The following is a 22,391-nucleotide window of genomic DNA, read 5'->3' as shown; positions in this document are numbered from 1 at the left end:
TTCAGTAAAATAATTGTCTTAGTAAAAATAGCATAAGGGATAAAGGATAAAGTTTCTGGCGCATCAACCCACTTGGGATGCGTCCCCACGTTCACTTCAATTCAGAATCGTTTGAGGTTTACGAACGTGTAACTGGCCTATACAATGACTTGCGGGGGCTAGCCGATGTGTCAAGCCAGTGTTTTTGTCCTCCCAGACAAGTGTGGTACCAATTTATCGACTCCGAAGAGATGAAAGGCTTGGTGAGCACTGTGGGGGGGGGGGATTCGAACCTCCGATCGATCGTGCAGGAAGCGGAACCTCTAACCGCTACACTACACCCGCCACAAAAGAAAAATCGTTCCCGAACACATACTAAAAAGAGCATACTATACTATAAAACTTGGTCGTCAGCTCGTAATCGCGATTTCAATTCAGAATCCTATACATTCATGAACGTATACCTAGCCTACATATAGTCGGATCAAAACGACATGAATCACGAGTGTGGTTTGCGGGGCATTTGCGTACGCGCTCGAAACGGCGCAGTGGTACGCAATTGCGTGCGTCCTTCATGACGTTTTGACCCTACTATAGTTACTTGTGATGGCTAGCCAGCATATTAATAAACATAACATCTAATTGCCAAAATCAGAAAATAAGAACAAACATGCGTTTCTATTTCTGATAAAGGAAACGAAGACACTATAGCATGAGAGCTACGATATTATGAAAACATAAATTATGTGAAATCAAAAAGTTTTAAGTTCTACTTCCGGGGTAAGTTTCATTTTATTTACCAGCTCCATTCTCACGCGATGGAGTGTGATGGCATCAAGAGACAAAAAGTCTATGATAGCAATGGAACCCAACGACAAAGTGAGCATTTTAAAAAAATTGATAAAACCATAGTTTTTGCTTGCTTCCCATGACACAGCACATGCCAAATATCCACGAAAATAAGGTGAAGATAAAACAATATCAAAAATAAACCCTAACACTTACTTCTAGATTCGTTTCGTCGGCGATCTCAATCAAGAAATCAAGACGCATCTTAAAATTACTAACAGAAGTGATATGAAACAGGCTTTCAAGGTAAAAATGACTTGAAGTATGGAGAAACTTTTTGATTTCGCATAATTTATATTTGTATAGTCCTTTCTCAGCCTATACAACACCGCTACTAACTTGTGTCCCAAAATCCGTCGCAAACCGGAAAGAAACTTAAATTTTGAAAACCATTCGAAATAAATGTCGATTTCAAATATACTTTGAGAATTTACTTTTGACAAATGTGTGCCTGAAAACTACAAAGTTTCCTCAAGCCCTTAATTACTTTCACACCTCCGCAATCCTGCCATTGGCTATATCCCGTGGATACATTTCCATGGAGGAAGGGGTGTTCATTCCCTTTTTTTTCCGAAATAGAGACAAAATGTTTTTCACATCCGTAAAAAGGAGGTTATTTACAGCATTTTGGCCCACATCAAGTTTCGAAATTTCATTCTCTTCATATTTTTTTTTTTTATTTTGGCAATGGGATGCTTATTTCATATTTAATATGTTGGTTAGCCATCAGAAGTAGTTTTTCTGTGTAGGGTAAACACGCGTTCATAAATCTCTAGGATTCTGAATTGAAGTCGCGATCAAGACCTTCGCTTGCGATTGGCAGACCACGGAACAAAAACAACAACAAATACTGATCGATCCGGAAAAAATTCCCTTTGTACGTTGTCGCGACGGAGCTGGAAAATGTACCGGAACGATTTTGCGGATGCACTTCTCTGGACAGCGTGCCTGAACGCTCAGTACAAGTTACAATTGTCACACCATCACCCCACGAATCTGGAGTGGTGCAGGTTTCAGGTGGGTTATGCCTATACAGAGTCGTAGATTATGGAGAGAAGAGTGATGCCGTCCATTTCTTCCTAATTGCCGTAAAAAACGTCCCGGAAGATACGGCAAACGATCCCGGCGCGTTATTTTCTACAATTAGTTCGATTTGAGCGCGCCAGCCTTGCGCACGCGCCGCTTCTTCCGGGCCGTTTTTTACGGCAATTGGGAAGAAATTGACGGAATCACCCACTTCTCTATAATCTACGACCCCGTATAGGCACTGCCCACTGGAAACCCGCACCATCCCAGATTCGTGGGGCGATGCCTTTAACACGGATGAAAACGACGTGTAGCACAAGAAGTTGCGTAAGCGGCTGCGTTCGAAGCGATGCGGTGGAAACAAAATGGAATGGTTGGAATTGAGGTGGGACCATGGCGAATTGCAGAGATGGGTGGCGGTAGTGAGGATCTTTACACGATCACAACCGCTCCACCCTCCACCGCACCGCTTCGAGCGCAGCCGCTGACGCAACTGTCCGTGCATCATGTCGTCTTGACCCAACTGTAAATCGACACACCCCGAATTTGACGTTGTCATGGAATCCGCGGAAAAAGTTAGAGATGGGTTTATGGATCCAGAGTGGTTCCCCTCATCTCCTTCTAATCGACGTAAAAATTCCTGAAAGACGTTTATTTCATTTTTCTTTTCTTTTATTTTGATTTGTATCCGATCAGAGCGCCCTGTCGACTTTCCTTATTTTCAGATTAAGTGCACACGGAACGATCTCTTCAAAATACGTCCGGCAACCGGTATTCTTGACTATAAGCAATCGTCAAATATTACGCTTACTTACATGTAAGGAGTTTAACGTTTACAGAGATGGTGTTAAATCAATTAATAAATCCACAGAAGTCCATATATTGGTGACTGAACTACTTTTAATGGTCTGCGTTTAATATGCATAATAACATATAATTATATATCATTGTAATTATACATTATTTCATCTAATTTATAGAGATGTACAGTCGGGTCCAAAATTCAAGATAAATTACAGTGATCTGCACGATAGGGGTACTGTAGTACATTCGTACAACCGGAAACATGTATTGTCAGATCAAAACGACTTGAAGAACGACGTAGTTGCACAAGATGGGCTGCGAGGGGTCTGGTTGGCAATTTGTCAAATTTTGCCAAATGACATCACCCGGACCGACGCTAGCAGGGATTTTTTTGGTTGTTTTCACTTTTTTTTTGCTTTTTTCTAATCTTTTCGTCTTTTGCTTTATTTTTTCGTATTTTTGTTGTGTTTGCTGTTTTTGCTATAGAGATCTGTATTTTGTTTGTTCTTTAGCTATTGTATTGCTCTTGTTCATGTTTTGCTTTTGAAATTTTGTTCATAATTGTACTTATATCTATGTTAAGGTTCGTTTTTCTGTTTTTTCGCCTGCTCGTCCCCTTTAAACAGAAAAAAACAACATTAACGTGAAAATAAATACCTAGAGAAAAACAATACAATAATTTAAGAACAAAACAGATGTAACATAGATGTGTGTAACAAAAGCAAATACAGCTAACGTAACAAAAATACGAAAAATAAGGAAAATAAAAGATCAAAAGATTAGAAAAAAAAGCAAAAGAGATGAAAACAACCCAAAAAAATTGCTTCCGGTATCGATTCGGGTGACGTTACTCGGCAAAATCTGACAAATTGCCAAGCGGACCGCTCGCAGGTGGTCGCAAAGCGGTCAAAAACCGCGTTTCTACAGCGCGACCGCTCGTGCAACTACATCGTCCTCCATGTCGTTTTCACTCAACTATTCCCAGATGCAATGTTGACAAAGACAAGGTTCCGCTCTCAGTATTTTCGCCTTAGAGGTAGCATATCACAAAATTTATGGTGTCGAGATCTTTTCACTAAGAGAAAAGGCTAGGGACGATGCAGTTTATAACGTCTTCGAGAGCGGCATTGCCAGCTGCGTCTGACAGTGCGCGGTCAAAAGGCTGCTAACGGTGTTTCCCACTTGTTCGCAGAAACGGCGCTTATGCACACTCTCACAGACGTGGGACGTAATAAGGTGGCTCGGAAGTGAGAAAGATGGAAGAGGAGATCGTTTCTCGTGCTGTTTTTCTGGATGAACAGGGAGAATTGAGCGTTGTTGCGCTCATCTTCGTGAACTGTATCCTCAGTCTTATCTTTTCGCGGTGAGATCCGAACCTCTTCACTTTTGTTGGTATGCTGGCTTTAATGGTTTCAGTGGTTTTAATTCTACAGGAAAACATCCCTTTCTTGATTAATTGTTGTCTTTGAGGCCTAATGGAGAAATACCAGAAAACGACAAGCACCATTTCGGTGTCTACCACATTCCTGCACCAGAAGGATGCACCTCTGAGGGAGCGTGGAGCGAACACTACGGACCTCCGCAAGGAGAATTCAGAATTAAGGTGATTGTGACTATTAAATGATTTATAAAAGTTGCTGGAGTGCTTCGGAACCCTCGTTTGTTCCGTTCATGGCATCTATGTAGGTTATTTTGTTCTCGTTATTTACTTTTTACTACTTCATTATATTTCATTATATTCTTTATGTTTTATAATTTCATTTAGTTCAAGTTATTTCGTTCTTAAGGGATGAATAGTTAATTTTAAAAGAAAACTAATTTGCTTGTAGATAATTGAAGGAGTTCATAATAAAATACATATCAAACATAGATCATATTATAATTATTAAATCTTTAGAGTGGATATGTAAGGAAGCTGTTGTTAAAGTTTCATTTTGTAAAAGAAGTTCTGCAAAAAAAAAATTAATCGTTTTTTTTTTGCTAGCTAGTGGTAACCTTATATAGTATACCTAAACTAAGCTTCGAGTTCCTTTGAACCAACAATTCTTATACCACAGTCCATTTAAAACCACTTAATCATTTAGTAACTATGTGACCTGGTTAAAGTCCGATCATTTGCTGCTAAGAGAGCGCAAGCACTGCCGAAAATCCACTTTTTTGCTGGGATATGTAGATTCCGAATAAATAATAATAACAATAACAATAATAATAGCAGTAATGGCAATAGTAACAGTAATAATATGATTGTAATAATAAGTGTAATATTACAGTAATAATAATAGTATATAGTAACGTTTATATCAAGAGTTGGACAGTTCTTTTAGTTCCTACTCAAAATTGGTTCATTTCACGGGAGCATAGGATTCTTGACGTGTTGGGTCCCATCCATATGCTGCGGTTTTCAATGTCTCATGGAAATCTCTTGGAAATCCTGGAAATGTTTTTTTGAAGCGACTTAAAAAAGTGACCACGTCGAATATCTCCTTTACTCACCAGGACATAAATACTGAGTGTTTTACAGTAATCCTTTGTTAGTGAATAGAAGACTTGTTGTCATAAATGATCAAATCCGACGGCGTTGAGCGATTCCCGTACGCAACCAGTAGGATTTTTTTAGGATAGAAATTTAGAACTTAAAACAAAGGCACAATATGCATGTTTTTTTGTTTACGTAAACACAAAAACACAGTTTAGGTTCAATTCGAAGAAGCTAAATAGACTAATGAATACAGTGGAAAGCAATGCTGAAGGTATCATCTTTACTACGACAACACATCCTTGCAATAACTATTTGATGCGATGTTGCTCTATATTAAACTAAAATAAAAGAATTCTATCAGATTTTTTTTTATACAACAATGCATGAAGAATTGAACACATAACATTACAATAATAAAATAATATCGTGGCATATCTTCCTCCTAAGCGCCGAGAAAGTAATTACCAGTAGTCCACGACTTAATTTGACCTAATAATGTTGCCTCTTCGCGTTACGTGCCATGTAATGAAGGATAGGGAGCAGCAAATGCGAACTCCGCCGCAAATGAGTTCTCAAGAACTGTTTCTTGCCAAGGTGTCGTATTGTGATCGCCCATAAGATCGAATGTTACCCAAGAAGTCTTCGTCGGATATAGTAGAGTCAAAACGATATGAAGCACGGTGCAATTACGCAAGCGGTTGCGCTGGAAGCGGAGCGGTGGAGCGCAGCGGTGAGGAAAGAGTTAGGACTCTTGCTACCACTGTTCATTGCTGTCGTTCTCGATGGTCCCACCTCGATTCCAACTGCTATCTCCACCGCGCCGATTCGAGCGCAACCGCTTACGCTAGTGCATCGTGCCTCATGTCGTTTTGACCCGACTATACCAAAACGATACAAACGTTCGTGCAATTGCACAATTCCCTGCTCTATGGTGAGGTCAAAACGACATGAAGCACGTACGCAGCTGCGCACGCGGCTTTTCTCGAGGCGCTTCGGTGGAGCGTAACGCCTTAGGAGGCTGGTGAGATCCTTGCTGGCGCTACCCATCGTTGCAGTTTGCGACGGTCCCAACTCGGTTCCAACTGCTGCCCCACCGCGTCGTTTCGAGCGCGTACGCAAATGCACCGCAACTAAATTCGTGATTCATGTTGTTTTGACTCGACTATAGAAGCGGCACTGTAGAGCCACGAAATGCGAACGATCTCATGATGTGGTTCGTCGTAGAAAACAACAGACAAATTATGTTACCAACCAAATTATAGCTAGAGATAATTATCGCCTGGAGATGAACTCTTTCTCAAGATTATCGCTTGAAAAATCAGCACGCCTATTCTTATTCTCTATCAAATACTTCAGGATCTAGGAATTCCTTGGTGCTAAACTTTGGATCATTGGCGGATCCGCTTCTGAGACATAGAAGGGACTTTGGTGTTGCTCACACTACATATGTACGTAGTTTATCTTGGCAAAAATCCAAGAGCTCAGTTTTCATCACTACTTTCTCATCCTTAATGGTGTTTTTCAACCTTTTTTCTTAATTCCTTCTTTTCTGGTTAGCATCTCATGAATAGATAAAACTCGTTTCTTTGTTCCATAGCACGACCCCTTGATACCAGCTCTGATTCAACAGATTTGGGAACTTAGCTAAGGTAGCTGATTTCGTGTTGGATGTGTTTTGTTCGTCTCTGCAGATGTTCACTATTTGATGACAATAAATATACTCTAAACTAACTATGGAACAACATTACAAAAACAAATGTTTAAAGGTAACGTATCATAAAATTGATGTGGTACGGAAACCCCAAGGAAAACAGAGAGTTCTGGTTGTAGATTACGGAAACGAGCGTGCCCCCGCTCAGTTCTTTCTAGTCGTCCTAAAAAAGGCGTGGGAACCAGTCCAGTTAGTACGCGGTGCATTGGGACGTACATAAGCCTGTACGTACACTTTACGCTTTCCTCAGGAGCCTATTCATTAGTTTTACTTGAATAGGATGGTGAGAAGACCCTCATTAAAGGCATCACCCCATTAATCTGAGGTGGTACGGATTTCAGATGGAGTATTCTTATGCGGGATAGTAGATTATGGAGAGGAGGGTGATTCCGTCCATTTCTTCCTAATTGCGGTAAAGAACGGCCCGTAAGATGCGGCGCCGCATAGGGCTGGCACGCTCTAGTCGAATTCCCTGTAGAAAATGGTGCCCCAGAACGTCTGAAGCCGTATCTTCCGGGCCGTTTTTTACAGCAATTAGGGAGAAATGGACAGAATCACCCTCCTCTCCATAATCTACTATCCATTATAAGAATAGTCCACCTGAAATCCGTACCACCTCAGATTCGTGGAGTGATGCCTTCAATCAGCGACCACTGGCTGGTGGATGCACAGGCGCTTGCGCAAGGTTGGCGCGTCAACTAATCCCTTAGAAAAAAAAACGATCTTCTTCCACGCCGTGTCTTTTTTTACGACGATTGCATGAGAATGAGCGGAACACGTTTTTCGTTTCTGTAATCGAACATCCGAACTCTACGTTTTACCTGGAATTCCTGTACCACGTCAATTTTGTGGTATGCTGCCTTTAAGTTCCCTTGGTAATACAATAGTTGAGGTGGGTGTAGCGCAGTCAGTAAAAAGGTTCGGTTTCGACTGCACTGCCGATAGTTCAAAACTGCGCGAGGAACAATCTTCATACCTTCGAGGTCAATAAATTGGTTCCAAACTTATCCGGGAGGATGAAAACACCGATTTGACAAATTGGCTTTGCTGAAATAAATTATTCTGTGGGCTACACTCGTCCATAATCCTCAAATGATTCTGAATTAAGGTCGAACACCTAGATGCGTCCCAAAGGGATTGATGAGTCCCTTGCACTTTATCCTTTTTAATGCAATAATTATGACTGTACTGCTATGTACTGTTTCTGCATAGCGTTCGGTAAAGCTAGTCAGATGTAAAATACTGTACGTCCAAAGTGGGAACAGTCTTTTATGCCTGGAAGTCGTGTAAGCGATCCATGAAAACAAGAGTACAACCAGATTTGATTACGCTCTAGAGCGAGACCATGCTGTCCATGTTTCGGTCCATGCTAGTACCTCATGGACTGCTTCTCGACGACCTCATTAACCCACCATAATCCTCGAAATCAACCCGAAAATTTGTATAATGGTTAGTCCACAGTTGTCGTTATAAAAATTTGCCCAATCACTGGCGTTGTTGAGATTTTTTTGTCACTCGCCCAATCACTGTCGCTACAAAGGCGTTATTACTGTAATTCGCATTCAATCGCTCGGCAGTTATGGAAGGCCGGTTTACTCCACTGCAGCACTCTTTGGATACAGTGGATAGTTACGGTTACAGTAAGAAAGATACCAAGAAGTGGACATAAAACGCAGGAAATCCTGCAAAATTACCACTCACGATCGGCTGCCCGACACAGTTCATTCGTTACAATTAAAACAGGAACTTGAAAGCAAAGAGTTCATTGAAAAAATCCCTAGGAACAATTAAATGCATAGATTCCGTGGATTTACTTCAGCTACTGCACTTGCGCAATATACCTATGAGGTATAGAACTAAAAACGTAGTAAACTAAAGGTCATGCTCTGTGATAAGATTTTTTTTATTGAATACGACAGCAAAGGAAAACAACGGCCACATTTTTCAAGTCAAGTCAATAAAAAATAGCTTCGTTCAGATGTAGTTGTCCTTCTAAGACAGTGACTGATCGACCCAATAAAGTTATTCGTTTAGAATCCAGCAAATGAACTCGGAACTGTGCTCCACGATTGGGGAATGACTGATAAGCTGAAAAATGGCAAATATTGAGGATATTCTGACTAGCAATACATTTACGTATAATATATTTTATAGATTGGCGTAAAGCGTACCGTATAGAGCACGTTTCCCTAAAACAGCCGACCAGAACGGAGCCAATGCGCATTGAGCGGAACCAGTTGCTGGATCTTCTGTGATTCCTACCCATGGAGCAAAATACCGGCATACGTAGTCGAATGGTTCATCCTCAGCGTCAGTGAAGCCCTAAACCTAATGTTTCAAGCAGTTTGCAGTGAGGTAACGATTAAAATGCTGGACTTGCAATCCGCCGCAAAAAAAAAGACAGCGGCAGTCTTCTCTGACAATAAATTGGGTTTCGGTTTAAGTAAAGTTTGTAATTTCTTTTTCTTCGTAAGATTCTCTGACTCAGACAAAGTGTGTTCCATTTTTTTATCTTTCTTTTCTGCGCCATTGGTGTATGTGAATAAATAAATAAATAAATAAATAAATAAATAAATAAATAAATAAATAAATAAATAAATAAGGTCCATAATCTTAACAGAAAAAAGACTGTTTCCAATAGGATGGAATACAAATATGTAGTTCCTCACTGTTTTAACAAAAAGTTGAGCAAAATCACAGAAATACACACATACATATATATTGAAATATATACAGAAGATGAAACTGATTTGTGGCTGAAAATCTTGATGAAAATTTCCAATCTCGTGCCGAGTTCCGAGTCCGATCAAATTAAATGTAGCATTAGGACTTTTTTTCCCTGCGAGTAAAAGAGAAAAACCATTTCTAATTTTTTTGCCACTTTCGTGCATAGAGATGACATGGGGAAAAATTAAAATTAAAAACGCTCATTTTTTCTACAATGATCAGATAGCATAATGAATTCTGTGCTATTTCGTTTCTCTTATATTCTGTTGAAGATAAGTTATGTTTGGTGAGCTATTTATGTATCTAAAACAGATACATCTGATCTTATTGCTTTGCCGAAGAGTCGAATCGTTACCGTTTTAAAAATGAAAAAAAATTAATTTTTGAATTTTTAGATGAAAAAATTTTAAAAATGTGCAGAGAAAATTGTTGATAAAAACTTGAGATTTCTCTTTGTCACTAAAAATGGCGTGAGAAATTAAGAAATCTGAAATCCTTTGTTTGTCCTGGGAAATGGATTCGTGTCTTTTTATAGAAATGGATTTTAAATTCATCTCCTCTACCTACGTGATTTTCTCATTGTATCTAACTGTCGCGGATCCCAACACTAGAAAGGTATGCGAAAGGAATCGCTCCCAATTTTTCGCTCTGCTGATTACGGGCCCCTAATGTTGCCCTGATTTTGTGCTTATTAGAGATAAACGTTCAAAAATTAATCCGAAAGTTGGGCACATGTTCTTTCCTTTGTTTTGTCAACTATTCTTTAATGTAATTTTATTTATGACTGGGTTTTCGACAACCTCGCCCTTACCCAAAACCTGGAAATGGTTCGAGGTTTCGATGAGATGGTGATCCTATGAAGCTCCATCTCCATTGATTTGAAATCACTATAAAACCGAGAACTACTGAAGCGAACGACAAAATTCAGAGAATAGGAACGTGGCACATGTGCCTGCATTTATTGAAGGCTGAGCGTATCACGAAATTGACGTAGTGTGAAAATCTCTCCGAAAATATGGAGAGTTCGAGGTGTAAATTACGAAGATGAGCCTGGTCGTGGTCCGTTCAGTTTCTCCTAGTCATCCTTTAAAAAGGGTCGTGCGGAACACCGTTCATTCCTGAGAGGTAACAGTGGGACGCTCCACCGTTGAGCACGCGCTGCGTCTACGTGCGAGTGGTCAATAATCAATGAGGTCTCCTCACCACCAGCCTATTCAAGTAAAACCAATAAACAAACTGCTAAGAGGACCGTAGCGTATGCAGCGGGCGTTCCACGTACTTCGCAAGAAACGACGCCATTCTCACTCCGTTTTTTCAAAGGAACATTAGGGGAACGGAATGGGCCCTGCTCATATTCCATACCTACACCCCGAACTTTATATTTTCCATAAGGTTTCGGTGCTGCGTCAGTTTCGTGGCACGCTTTTTCAAAGTGGAATGTTGTAACCCATACAAAGTCATATTTCGTAAAGATTTAGGTGATATGTCATATGTCATTGCTAAAAACTACTAATTATACCGAGTGATATAATTATGACAAGTAAATAATGCTCGTACCTGTCGTTCTGCATTAGAAGGCGCAAGAGTGACGATGACTCCACGCACAAACTCGCCATCCGGGTCCAGCGCCTTCATCTTCGAAGACTGCTTTGTATTGATTTCAGAAAGCTCAAATCTTAAAAAAAAAAGTGTGGTGTACCTCGAAAGAATGAGTCTAGATACTTTTACGATGAGATTTTAGAAGACCTTTTCTGCTAATAGTAAATTTTTAGCGCATCTGTATCAATGAACTGTGCCCTGTTGCTGTGCTCAACCGTTGAATGAACATACTTTGTAGTTTGCTTGTCGATCACTATGATCAGCTTCTTTGCCTCGCTCGCATATGCTACAGCTTCGACAGTGATAGAAGATGGAATAATGCAGTCGATCAGATCCATCAAATGAGATGGAGCATCGAACTGAAGAAAAAGGTATACAAAGAGAAAGAAAAATGCATAATCTAGTTAGGGATTGGAGGAGGCATCCAGTAGCCCCCTTAATTCTCGACCCTCTAACTTACTTTTTTCTTACTTAGTAACTTTAGCGTACATGTCATAGATCTTCTAAAACTAATACTTAGGTGATAGGACCCCGATTGATTTGATTATTTTCTTCGAGAAATTTGGGTGCTCCTGACTGCCCTCCACATATATTGTACCCCAAAAGAAAACTCTGAAATCTTTCTTAGAGGTAACGTATCACGAAATTGGTGTAGCATGTCTGACAGAAAGCGTAGACTTCAGGGTGTAAATCAAGAATATTAGCTCGGCCCTGCTTAATTTCTTCAAATCGTCCTAGAAAAAGGGCGTGAGAAACATGGCTTGTTCTCATGAACCACGTGAAAACGCTCCACCACAGGTGTCTACACTACGTCAACTTCGTGACACGCTGACTTTAAAGACATCACTCCACGAATCTGAGGTGGTACGGATTTCAGGTGGAGTTTTTGTACACGGGATGGGAGACTATGGAGAGGAGGGTGATTCCGTCCATTTCTTCCTAATTGCCGTAAAAAACCTGCCCGGCAGATACGGCTTCAGGTGTTTTGGCGCACTATTTTATACAGGGAGTTCGACTGGAGCGCGCCAGCCTTGTGCGGCGCGCATCTTCCGGGCCGTTTTTTACGGCAATTTGGAAGAAATGGACGGAATCACTTCTCTCTCCCTAGTCTCCCATCCCGTATACGAATGCTCCACCTGAAATCTGCACCACCTCAGATTCGTGGGTGATGCCTTTAAGGATTCGTTTGAAAACCAATGCGTCCTCATAATTCGATTATACACATCTCATTGTCAAAAATCAAACAGAGGCAAGTTACTGTTAACCTTAGCATCTTCAAAGACATGTTTTATGGAAGAAAAACTGTTTTCTTCTCTAATGTTTCAGAACTATTTGTGAGCGAAAGCACTGCAATAGTATGATATTGCAGTTAAAGGCATCACCCCACGAATCTGGAGTGGTGCGGATTTCAGGTGGAGTATTCGTATATGGGATCGTAGATTATGGAGAGGGAAATGATTTCATCCATTTCTTCCTAATTGCCGCAAAAAACGGCCTGGAAGATGCAGCGCGTGCACAAGGCTGGCGCGCTCCAATCGAACTCTTTGTAGAAAATAGCGCGCCAGGACGCCCGCAGCCGTATCTTCCGGGAATTAGGAAGGAATGGACGGGATCACCAACCTCTCCATAATCTACGAGTCACAGCGAGCAAGTACCAATCAGAATCGTCCCTATATGTTGCCATCACCACAAAACCCATGAAGCGCGCGGCAAAGCGACCGCTCAAGTCGAACTTGTTGTGGAAAATAGTGCGCCGGAACGCTCGAAGCCATATCTTCCGGGCCGTTTTTTTACGGCAATTAGGTAGAAGTGGACGGGATCACCCCTCTCTCAATAATCTACTATCCCGTATACGAATACTCCACCTGAAATCCGTACCACCTCAGATTCGTTGGGTGGTGCCTTTAAGGTCTCGAAGACAGCAACATTGATTGTGCAATGATTGAATTAGTTATTTCCCAGGTTTTACTTTTTTGATAAAAAAATATGCCTACCTTCTCCATAAAATTAATCTTAAACTTTTTTCTAATGCTCGTAGTGCTATCGCTGAGGGTTATATAGTGACACTTAGTGACTATGTGTTCCCGGAATCTTTTACTTGGGGAAAATAGGATCGCTTAGGGAATTCATAATTCATTTAACATTGCTCTTCAAGTTAACAGACGTTATATCAACTCTCCTCAAAGTCGTTGAAAATGAACACCAGGTACATTAATTGTGTATTATTGGGTAAGGGCTAAATAGTGGGAGCGTGGGAATTAGATGGTCTCTTCGAACTCCACATTTCTCCCCTTTTTTCTGTGATCTTTTCTTTTCTCTCCCACTTTCTTTCCTCTTCTTTCTTTTCTCAAATTGTCTCAACGAACGGGCAGGTGAACTTTTTCACATCATACAAAGTAGTATAAAAAGTTTAGCGTTAGAAAATTACAGGTTCATGGTAACTTTTCTCTAGACACCCAAATTTCATAAATTTTCATCCGTTCTACCTCCTTAATCTTAAGATCACTTTAGAAATTGCATAAGAAGTACCTCAGAAAATAAACGGGATAGAGGATTAACTGCTCCAACAAAGCGAACTAGTGTTATCCCATACTGAGGAAGATCCATCTCAACCTGATCATGATCTCTTTTCTGAACGATTAATTCTCCCGATTTTGTGGCAAAGCTGATCGATGGCGATTTGTTGCCTGAAATTTGATAACGAGGCTCCTTACATTGTCTTCATATGTACAAGAAATATGCATCCAAGTAAGAGGAGTCCAGGGAAACGAAAATACAAAGGTGGGAAGTTTACGATGCTTGTGATCTAGCATTCTTATCAGAATTAATCCTCAATGAAAAACATAAACAGAAAAAAAACAGAAAAACAACAAACTTATAAAACACAAAAAGATCACAGCGAGCTGCAAATGTAGCCATATTCATAAAGAATTTAATAGATGATTTATGGCACACTGAATCCAAATCCTCATTTTTACGTTCTTCACGGAAATGTGGCCTTCGGAAGTAATTCTCTCCATCTTTCTATTTTATTCGCGTTAAGGCATCGCATATAGGGACGATTCCGACTGGTACTTGCTCGCTGAGACCCTGCTTATACTAAATTCAAGGAGACGTCTGAGTATACGCTTTGGACGCGTGCGAACTACAGTAGGGTCAAAACTATATGAAGCACGATGCAATTGCGTACGCGGCTTCTTTCGAGGCGGTGCGGCTAAGCGTAGCGGTTAGGAGCGCACTGGAACCCTTGGTGGCACCAGCCATCGCTACCGTGGTCCCAACACGGTTTCAACTGCTGCCTCCACGGCACCGCTTCGAGCGCGCACGCAGGTGCACCGTGCTTCATGTCGTTTTGACCCGACTATATGTAATTTGCACAGGTATATGGCGGAAGCTACCCAGATATTGCAAACAGGTGCTGTTCTCCAGCACACTACCAACGTCCACCCCAGTTAGGTCAAATATCTAGAGGAGGTGTGGAATCTTTGGCAACAATTCTCCGTCTCGTTACGCTGAACTGCTGGCTATTGCCGAACTGAAGGTACCCAGGTCGCCCGGTATCGATAGGCAGTTCACCGGAGATGCCAAGATTCACAAGTTATGGAACGTTGACAAATGGATGGATTCTGTGCTGGATCATACTCATGCATGCAATAGTCAGAGCCGATGCTCCGACCCCCTTCACTTTTGGAGGGTTGGCGAAGAGACCCCTTCACTTTTCAACACTTGGGGAAGGGACCCATTCATTTCTGCATAACTGGCAAAGGGATCCTCATCACTTGATCTACATCCCGTGAGCTAAACTCCCTTCACCGAAAAGGTCCGGTTTTTTCCTATCGCACATATGCTCATACTGTAGATCGAGAAGATTTCGTCAGAGCTGTATTGTGTTCAAAGGACGACACGCTTTGGTGAAGACGCAGGCAACTGTGTTTGGCAATAATACCAGCCCGTCGATCGGGTGATTCGCCTTTGAATATATCGATCAAATATAGTTGCCTGGTTTATTCGCTGGCATAAATTTTTACAGGAGAAATTCACCTAGTAAGATGACCACTGGAGCGGGTGTAGCGCAGCTGGTTAGAGGTTGTCTACACGATCGATAGGAGGTTCGAATCCGCCCTAGTGCTCACCAAGCCTTTCATCCCTCCGGGGTCGATAAATTGGTACCAGACTTGTCTGGGAGGACAAAAACACTGACTTGACACATCGGCTAGCCCCCGCAAGTCATTGTGTGGACCAGTTACACGTTCGTAAACATCAAACGATTCCGAATTGGTGATTTGGTGGCGCATCCCAAGCGGATTGATTAACGCCAGGCACTTTATCCTTTATCCTTATCCTTTAAAATGACCACTCACCTATTTCATTGAACAAAACATGGCTAGTCGCCAATGTAGCATGTCCACATAGCGGCACTTCAGTGGTTGGAGTGAACCATCGTAGTGTGAAAGCGCTTGCTGTAATCGAATAAACATAAACACCAATAGGTTCATAAATTTTATTTATGCACTGTATTTTCTATGTTCGACTACATAAGGGTATTTAGACAAAACTTGAATGTTCTAATGTCTTAAACACCAAAACGTTGACAAAATTTAGAGAAAGGGAAGCCGAGAACCTGTTCCTGAACAAGTTCCTGCTTTGTTTTGAGAGAAGGATGAGCGAACTCTCGATTCATAGGCAACGAAATGATGGATGTGTTTCTCATCGAAGTTTCTTTTTACATACATGGAAACAGAGAACTCGAAAAGAATGATGTTTTCGGCTGTCAGTAGCACCGGTGCGATATTGTATGTAGTGATTGATATAAATGTGGAATTTTAAAAGACTGCAATTATAAAGTTCTTAACTATGTATTTTCAGTGTAAGACAGTTAAAAACAACTATTCATTGGTAAAATTAAAGAAACTAAGCACTATAGGCTGCTAGCCCCCTTTTGAAATGACGCGACTAAAATTGGTGAAAAAGAAAATTTCATTGCTACTGGATATCGATGTATAATAGAGTCAAAACGACATGAAGCACGGTGCAGTTGCGTAAGCGGTTGCGCTCGAAGCGCTGCGGTGTAGACGGCGGTTGGAGTCGAGGTGGGACCATCGCAGACTGCAGCAGTGAACGGTGGTAGCATGGGTGCTCAGTCGATCCTAACCGTTACGCTCCACCGCAGCGCTTCGAGCGCAACCGCTAACGCTACTGCTCCCTGCTTCATGTCGTTTTGACCCGACTACAAATATGTTCGCTATGATCGATGCCTGTAAAAATGAAATCGTAATCAGTCATGCTTGCCGTGGGCGCAGACGGCGAAGTGTGGCAACAATATGGACGTGTGAGCAAACCGACCTGTCTGATAATCACCGTTAGTTGGAATAGGAAAAGCTGTTTCCGAAAGATTAAATTCAGCAGCAATTTTACGATATTCCTCATCTCTCAGAATCTGTAAACATTTACCATAAAAAACCGAGACGACTCCAGAAAATAACGGAGAGAAACTAGTTGGGGACAGGCTACTGAACCGCACTCTAATTTCTGGAATATCTATCTTCCCTTTTTCCACTTGGTGGCTTTAGCCTACATACATTTTATAGATACTCTAAAAGTAATTCTTAGATTTTTTGGGACTGACCAACTTAGTTATTCACCTTTAAAAAAAAGAGCGTGGTTAATTTCTTCCAACCAGACTTCACCAGAGGATAATTGCAGTTTTAGCTATGTTACTGTGAACCAAGTGATAAAATCCACTTACCCTAGGAATTAGGCAAACAGCAGCCTGATTTCCCGCGAATCGTTCACTGGCGAAGGCATCGATGATATATGTTGGGTGTTTTTCCATGGACTGGCTAAAATACAAGCATGGACATTTAAATTAGCATTGCCATTTGCATATGACTATTTCAGGTCCAGGTTTTATACAAATTTAATAGTTAAGGGACATAATCCCTCACTGACTGGACGGAAAATACATAAATGCAAATCGGTATAAGGGGAATTTAAACATCTGAAAAATACGGATGAGATCTCACTGTTGCTGTCAGAATATAAATAAACACTATCAAAATACTACAAAATACAAATATGTACTATCCTAAAACAATATCTAGTATAAAATACTAGTTATTCTATCGCCATCAAATAGAAAAAGATTGACATTTGGATTGTTTTCCTTCGCCAAATCCAACAAAAAGTGAAATAAGAGTTATTACCATCTATTAACACCCTTCTGCTCAGTGACGATCGCTGTGATTCGGCCTGGAGATTTTTTTTTGCTGATCTGAGGGAAGTCTTTAAAGGCAGCATACAACGAAATTGAAGACCGTGGGACCACTTCGACAAAGGATAGAATTAGGGATGTAGATTACGAGTATGTGCGCGACCACACTAAATTCCCACTGATCGTTCTAAAAAACGGCGTTGGAAACAACATCTTTGATCGAATTTTTCTACAATGCACCTTATGACGCGCCGATCCCCACAGCAGCCTATCCACTGGTTTTACTCGAGCTAGCAGAACCAGGGGAAACTTCAGTGATTACTATCCGCTCGCTCGCAGACGCAGCTGGTTGTACAGGGATAGTACGTCATAATGTGCCTCGTAGGGAAATTCGTACAGGTAAGCCGTTTCTCACGCATTTTTCCACCGAATATCGGGGGAAATCGAACAAGCACACGTTCATTGTTGTAATCTGGTTCCCTAACACTACCTTCTCCTGAAAAGATCCCAGCAATTTCGTGGAATGTCGTCTTTGATGAAAATCACTTCCCGTAAATGATGAATGTGCGTTATTCAACTACGCTACCCAAACATCATAAATCGTCTTTGTTTTCAATTTTTGAATATCACGTAAATGCGTAGAATATCACGGAAATGAGAAGTGAAAAAAGACCAGCAGGAGGGAAAAAAACAAAGGAGACGTTCCGAAGAGGAAAGTAGACGTTATGTGTACATGCTGTTGTTTACAACAAACCAATAAAACAGTTTTATGCCTCAGGACAAGCAATTTATACACGGAAACCTTGTTAATGAAATTGACCAGAATACCGTGGAAAAAAACAGTCATTTCGATAAATAAACAAAACTTAGCTAATAAAATTTGAAATGTCTAGGATGATAGCGTTGGCATATGCTAACAAGAGTAGCACAGGAAAAAAGTCTATCTGCAGTTGTCTTTTTTTTAAAAAAAAAAAAAAAAATTTTTATAATTAACCCCCATTTTCACTTCAATTCAAAATTTTTGAGGTTTACGAAGGTAACTGGCCTATAAAAAAGGGGGCTAGCCGATTGTCAACCCCCAAAAAAGGTTTTTAAATTTTTTTTAACCAGGGGGGAAGGAAAGGCTTGGTGAGCACTAGGGCGAATTCGAACCTCCGATCGATCGTGGAGGAAGCGGAACCTCTAACCGCTAAACTACACCCGCCCTGAGCCACTAATACCACAGTAAAATCCTGTGCAATCGCTGGACTCGTAGTTTCACGTTCTTCACTTTAGCAAAATCATTCCTCAGCTCTTTAACAGTAGACAAGGCAATTCTTCGCCAGAAAACGAACAAAACGTCTTTTTCCTTTTCTGGCGGAAACTTCCCGCGCCTTTTGTAGTGGTGTAGTGCTTTATAATCGGATTAGATCGTAAAGAAAAGAAGCTGGTGACAAAGACGATGAGATTGTTCTGAAGGGTTTGTTCCTGTGATTTTGCTGGATTTGTGCACTTCGTGACTGCTCCGAATACTTCTTAATTTTACAAATCTTTAAGCGACAGAACAAAGAATTCAACAGAATTGTTGAATATTTTTTTAAGAAACAGTAAAGTGAGCTGGATCTAAAAGCGCAACCATTCAGGAAGCATCGTTGTCTTTAAAAAAACATCCTTTATTTTTAGGTCTTCACAAGAAATAAAGAACTAATTTAATGTTAATCAAGAACATAAATAATCATTAAGATTTTTGACTAAGTCTAACTAATTTAGTTGTTTCCTAGAATCCTAGAAAAGGTAGTTCATAACCTCGTTACCTTATTACCAAATAGAAAAAACATCAAGAAATTCTTTGCACCGACTTCTTTCGCAGAATATCTTGGGAACCCTACTAAATTTGCCACAACACTAAGCCCTTGCTGAGGGAACTTGAAAATTACTATATTTTAGTACGCTAATCTTCTTGATTGTAAACGAACATTGGACGTTTTTATTTTCATATTCATTTTTCATATTCATATTGTTTTCATTCCATTTCTGTTACGAAATAGAATGAAAGGATGAATGAATGAAGAAGAAAAAATAAATGACAAAGGGCAGTAGGCAACATGACATGAGAAAAAATCATCAACATGACAAAAAATCCAAGGAAAATCAAACAAGTGTTTGTACCAGGTTTTCTTAGTTTTTCTTATCTAATCCTTCTTAATGAAGTTTTCTTCATAGAGTCGTCTTCTCAGACCCCTTATGTCCATAATCAAAAATGAATGGGGAAGAATTTGTATCATACGATTGCAACATGTTCCAAACCGATCTGTACTTTTTTAAGAGTAAGACATTGACAGTGTGTTGCTATTGTTGTTGATTATGGGTGTTCTTTCTCTGTCCCCATTTATTTACCATAATGGCTAGGAATAAATAAATAAATAAAGTGGAAGCAAAATAGTAAAATATAGTATACATTAGTAAAGTGCAGTAGTATGCGTAGTATACAAAAGTATAGTATAAACCTTCTTACCCCTTCCTTCTTTCTATACTCTTATATAATTTCTAACTTTCTTTCTATACAGGTTCGGTCTCCCTGTTCTTTCCGAAAGAGCAGCTAAGAATGTGAGGAAGTGAAAAAAAAAACCAAGAATAATAAATGAACATCTTTTCCTTCTCCTAAGTAACCTAAGTCCACTGAATAAATGAAAAGTAAGAGGTAAAAGGAGGAGAAAAACAAGTGCACAGTGGTCAGTAAACAGTGCATCAGAGAAATTGAAACATGAGTGATCCACAAAAAAACGCGACGCAGATAAGCGCGTCGAACGGCAAGGTCGATAGCGACGAGCGATAACCTGTTTACTGCGCAACTTGGACGATTAGGGTACCTGCCTATGTTCGCTTGCAGTGTTACCGTGGAAGTACTCCAGTAGTAACCTTCCTGAGACTTTCTTCTATAATTATTTGACTCGCACTCATAATGCAAGTAGCAATCAGAATTACCTGATTAATTCTCGAGTACAAGTACTAATAAAAGTAATAAACAGAATTACCGGAGTAATTCCCGTGGTGTGAGCGTCACATTAGAGATGTGAGAAGCAAAAACAGGTTTGCACTATTATTCACTTCATTGTAATTGATTTTGTTCAATTCATGATAATTGGTGTAGATAAACTACTCACGGTAACTCCTGAAAAATACGAGGATGCGTTTTTGCACCGCAACCATCACTCAATTCGGACGTAGTAGATTAAAAAACACCTCATATGTTGAAAACTTGCTTCAGTGATTCATCTTTTCAACATCTGCACGAATATGTTCGGCATTTTTTTTCAAACGCACAGAACTCATCGCACTTCGATTAAAGTAATGAATTTTTGCGACGGATTTTGGGACACACGTTAGCACCGGTGTTGTACATCTTTATAACGGAAGTAGAAAAAAGTACTTCTACTTTGGTTCATAACCTAAATGAGTCCGGATCTACAGTAGGAAATGATGTTGTTTGTATTATTCCTGTTTATAACCCGGATGGGCCGATACCCAGACTAGTTCCGTTTCAGGTTCAGGCGACGACGCCACGCAGTTTTTACTGTGGCTTTGTCGTCTAGAAGACGTGGTGCGGGTGCGTGCTGCGACGCTACAGCAGATAGCAGATTTCCTCATTTGTTATTTGGATGAGAAATTGGAGGAACTGAACAACCAAGATCGCTCTGACTTTAGCGAGTTAGTGGCGCATTTGAAGCAAGGATTTGAGGGTTCTCGGCACCGCTACATGGGGATGCAAACCTTGTCTGCCTGCCAGCATGAACTTGGAGAGTTGTCAACGCTTTCTGAACTTGGTTGGGGCTACCACTACTGGTCGAATAGTCAGAAGGAAGGAGTTTATAGGAATTTGTGGCCAGTTTGTGTACTGACAGGGTCAAATGGTCAAATGGTCAAATAGCTGTTTGCTGAAGCTACGACCGATCGTCTGCCTTATTCCGGGAATCCCATGCGATAGAAATGAAGGTAGTCACACCTGAGCCGTCACATACCAATTGTGAAGAACGCAGCAAAGCTGCTTGACAATGCTCGTCATTCAGAATGTTACAGGAATGCGACATCCTTTTCCTCTTTCTCAAGAACTTTTGCAAGCCTGCAAAGAAATCAATGCTCTCTCAACAAAACTCACAAGCTGCTCACGACAAGTCTGAGAACTGAAGCGCAAGCCCTCCACGAACCGAAATAAAGAGTTCGCAAGATCTGTTTTTGGATTGTCCTCGTAGACTACCCTAGGAACCTTGCTAATATTATTTCTTCGGAAACTTTACTAGCAGATAAGAACTCCATTCCCTTCTTTTAAAGGCAGCATACCACGAATCTGAGGTGGTGCGGATTTCAGGTAAAGTATTTGCACACGGGATAGTAGATTATGGAGAGGGGTGTGATTCCGTTCACTTCTTCCTAATTGCCATCAGGCCGGAAGATGCGCGCGTGCACAAGGCTGGCGCGCTCCAATCGAACTCGCTGTGGAAAATAGTGCGCCGGAACGCTCGAAGCCGTATCTTCCGGGCCGTTTCTTACGGCAATTAGGAAGAAATCGACGGAATCATCCTTCTCTCAATAATCTACGACCCCATATACGAATACACCACAGGAAATCCTTACCACCACAGATTCGTGGAGTGATGCCTTTAGAGCGATCAGCCTGCTGATGTTTTGCATTTAGGATGCATCTCTCCATCTTCTTTTTGCTGTCTCAAGTGCCCACCATGCATTTTGGCGGGCTTTGGAAGCATTCAGATGTCATCTCTGGCGGTGGGTTTTCTTTTAGACATTTAGAAGTCCGGAATAGACTTGAAGTGTAAGTAAGGATGTAAGTGATGGATTTTGCACGAAATCGATATTATGACCATTCCTTTCAGAGACAGAGGTGCCTGACAGTGGAGACGACTGGGCTCACAGAGCCTAGCCTAGAGCGCCCGAGGAGGATCGTATCCACCGAACAACGCCCGAGCAAATACGCATAGGACAACATCGCCGGTACCAAGGATTGCGGTGCC

General features: G+C 40.9%; 2 protein-coding genes across 2 annotated transcripts; one reads left to right on the top strand and one right to left on the bottom strand.

Moving 5' to 3' along the window:
* Positions 1–807: 807 nt before the first annotated feature.
* Positions 808–5,376, top strand: RB195_000692 (uncharacterized protein; the record flags this gene model as incomplete). Its single annotated transcript, XM_013441684.2, has 5 exons — positions 808–858; positions 991–1,074; positions 2,580–2,671; positions 4,129–4,261; positions 5,353–5,376. The coding sequence occupies 5 exons, from the start codon at positions 808–810 to the stop codon at positions 5,374–5,376; spliced, it is 384 nt and encodes a 127-aa protein (XP_013297138.2).
* A 3,426-nt stretch (positions 5,377–8,802) lies between these two features.
* RB195_000691 (uncharacterized protein) lies at positions 8,803–17,007 on the bottom strand (the record flags this gene model as incomplete). The annotated part of the gene is made up of 8 exons (XM_064197168.1): positions 8,803–8,936; positions 9,020–9,170; positions 11,133–11,250; positions 11,406–11,533; positions 13,704–13,861; positions 15,536–15,634; positions 16,518–16,611; positions 16,921–17,007. The coding sequence occupies 8 exons, from the start codon at positions 17,005–17,007 to the stop codon at positions 8,803–8,805; spliced, it is 969 nt and encodes a 322-aa protein (XP_064053049.1).
* Between the last annotated feature and the right edge of the window lie 5,384 nt (positions 17,008–22,391).

The sequence above is a fragment of the Necator americanus genome, chromosome IV (genome assembly GCF_031761385.1).
Source record: "Necator americanus strain Aroian chromosome IV, whole genome shotgun sequence".
NCBI lineage: Eukaryota > Metazoa > Nematoda > Chromadorea > Rhabditida > Ancylostomatidae > Necator > Necator americanus.
The sequence above is the reverse complement of the archived record's forward strand: the minus strand, read 5'-3'. Positions and strand labels throughout refer to the sequence as shown.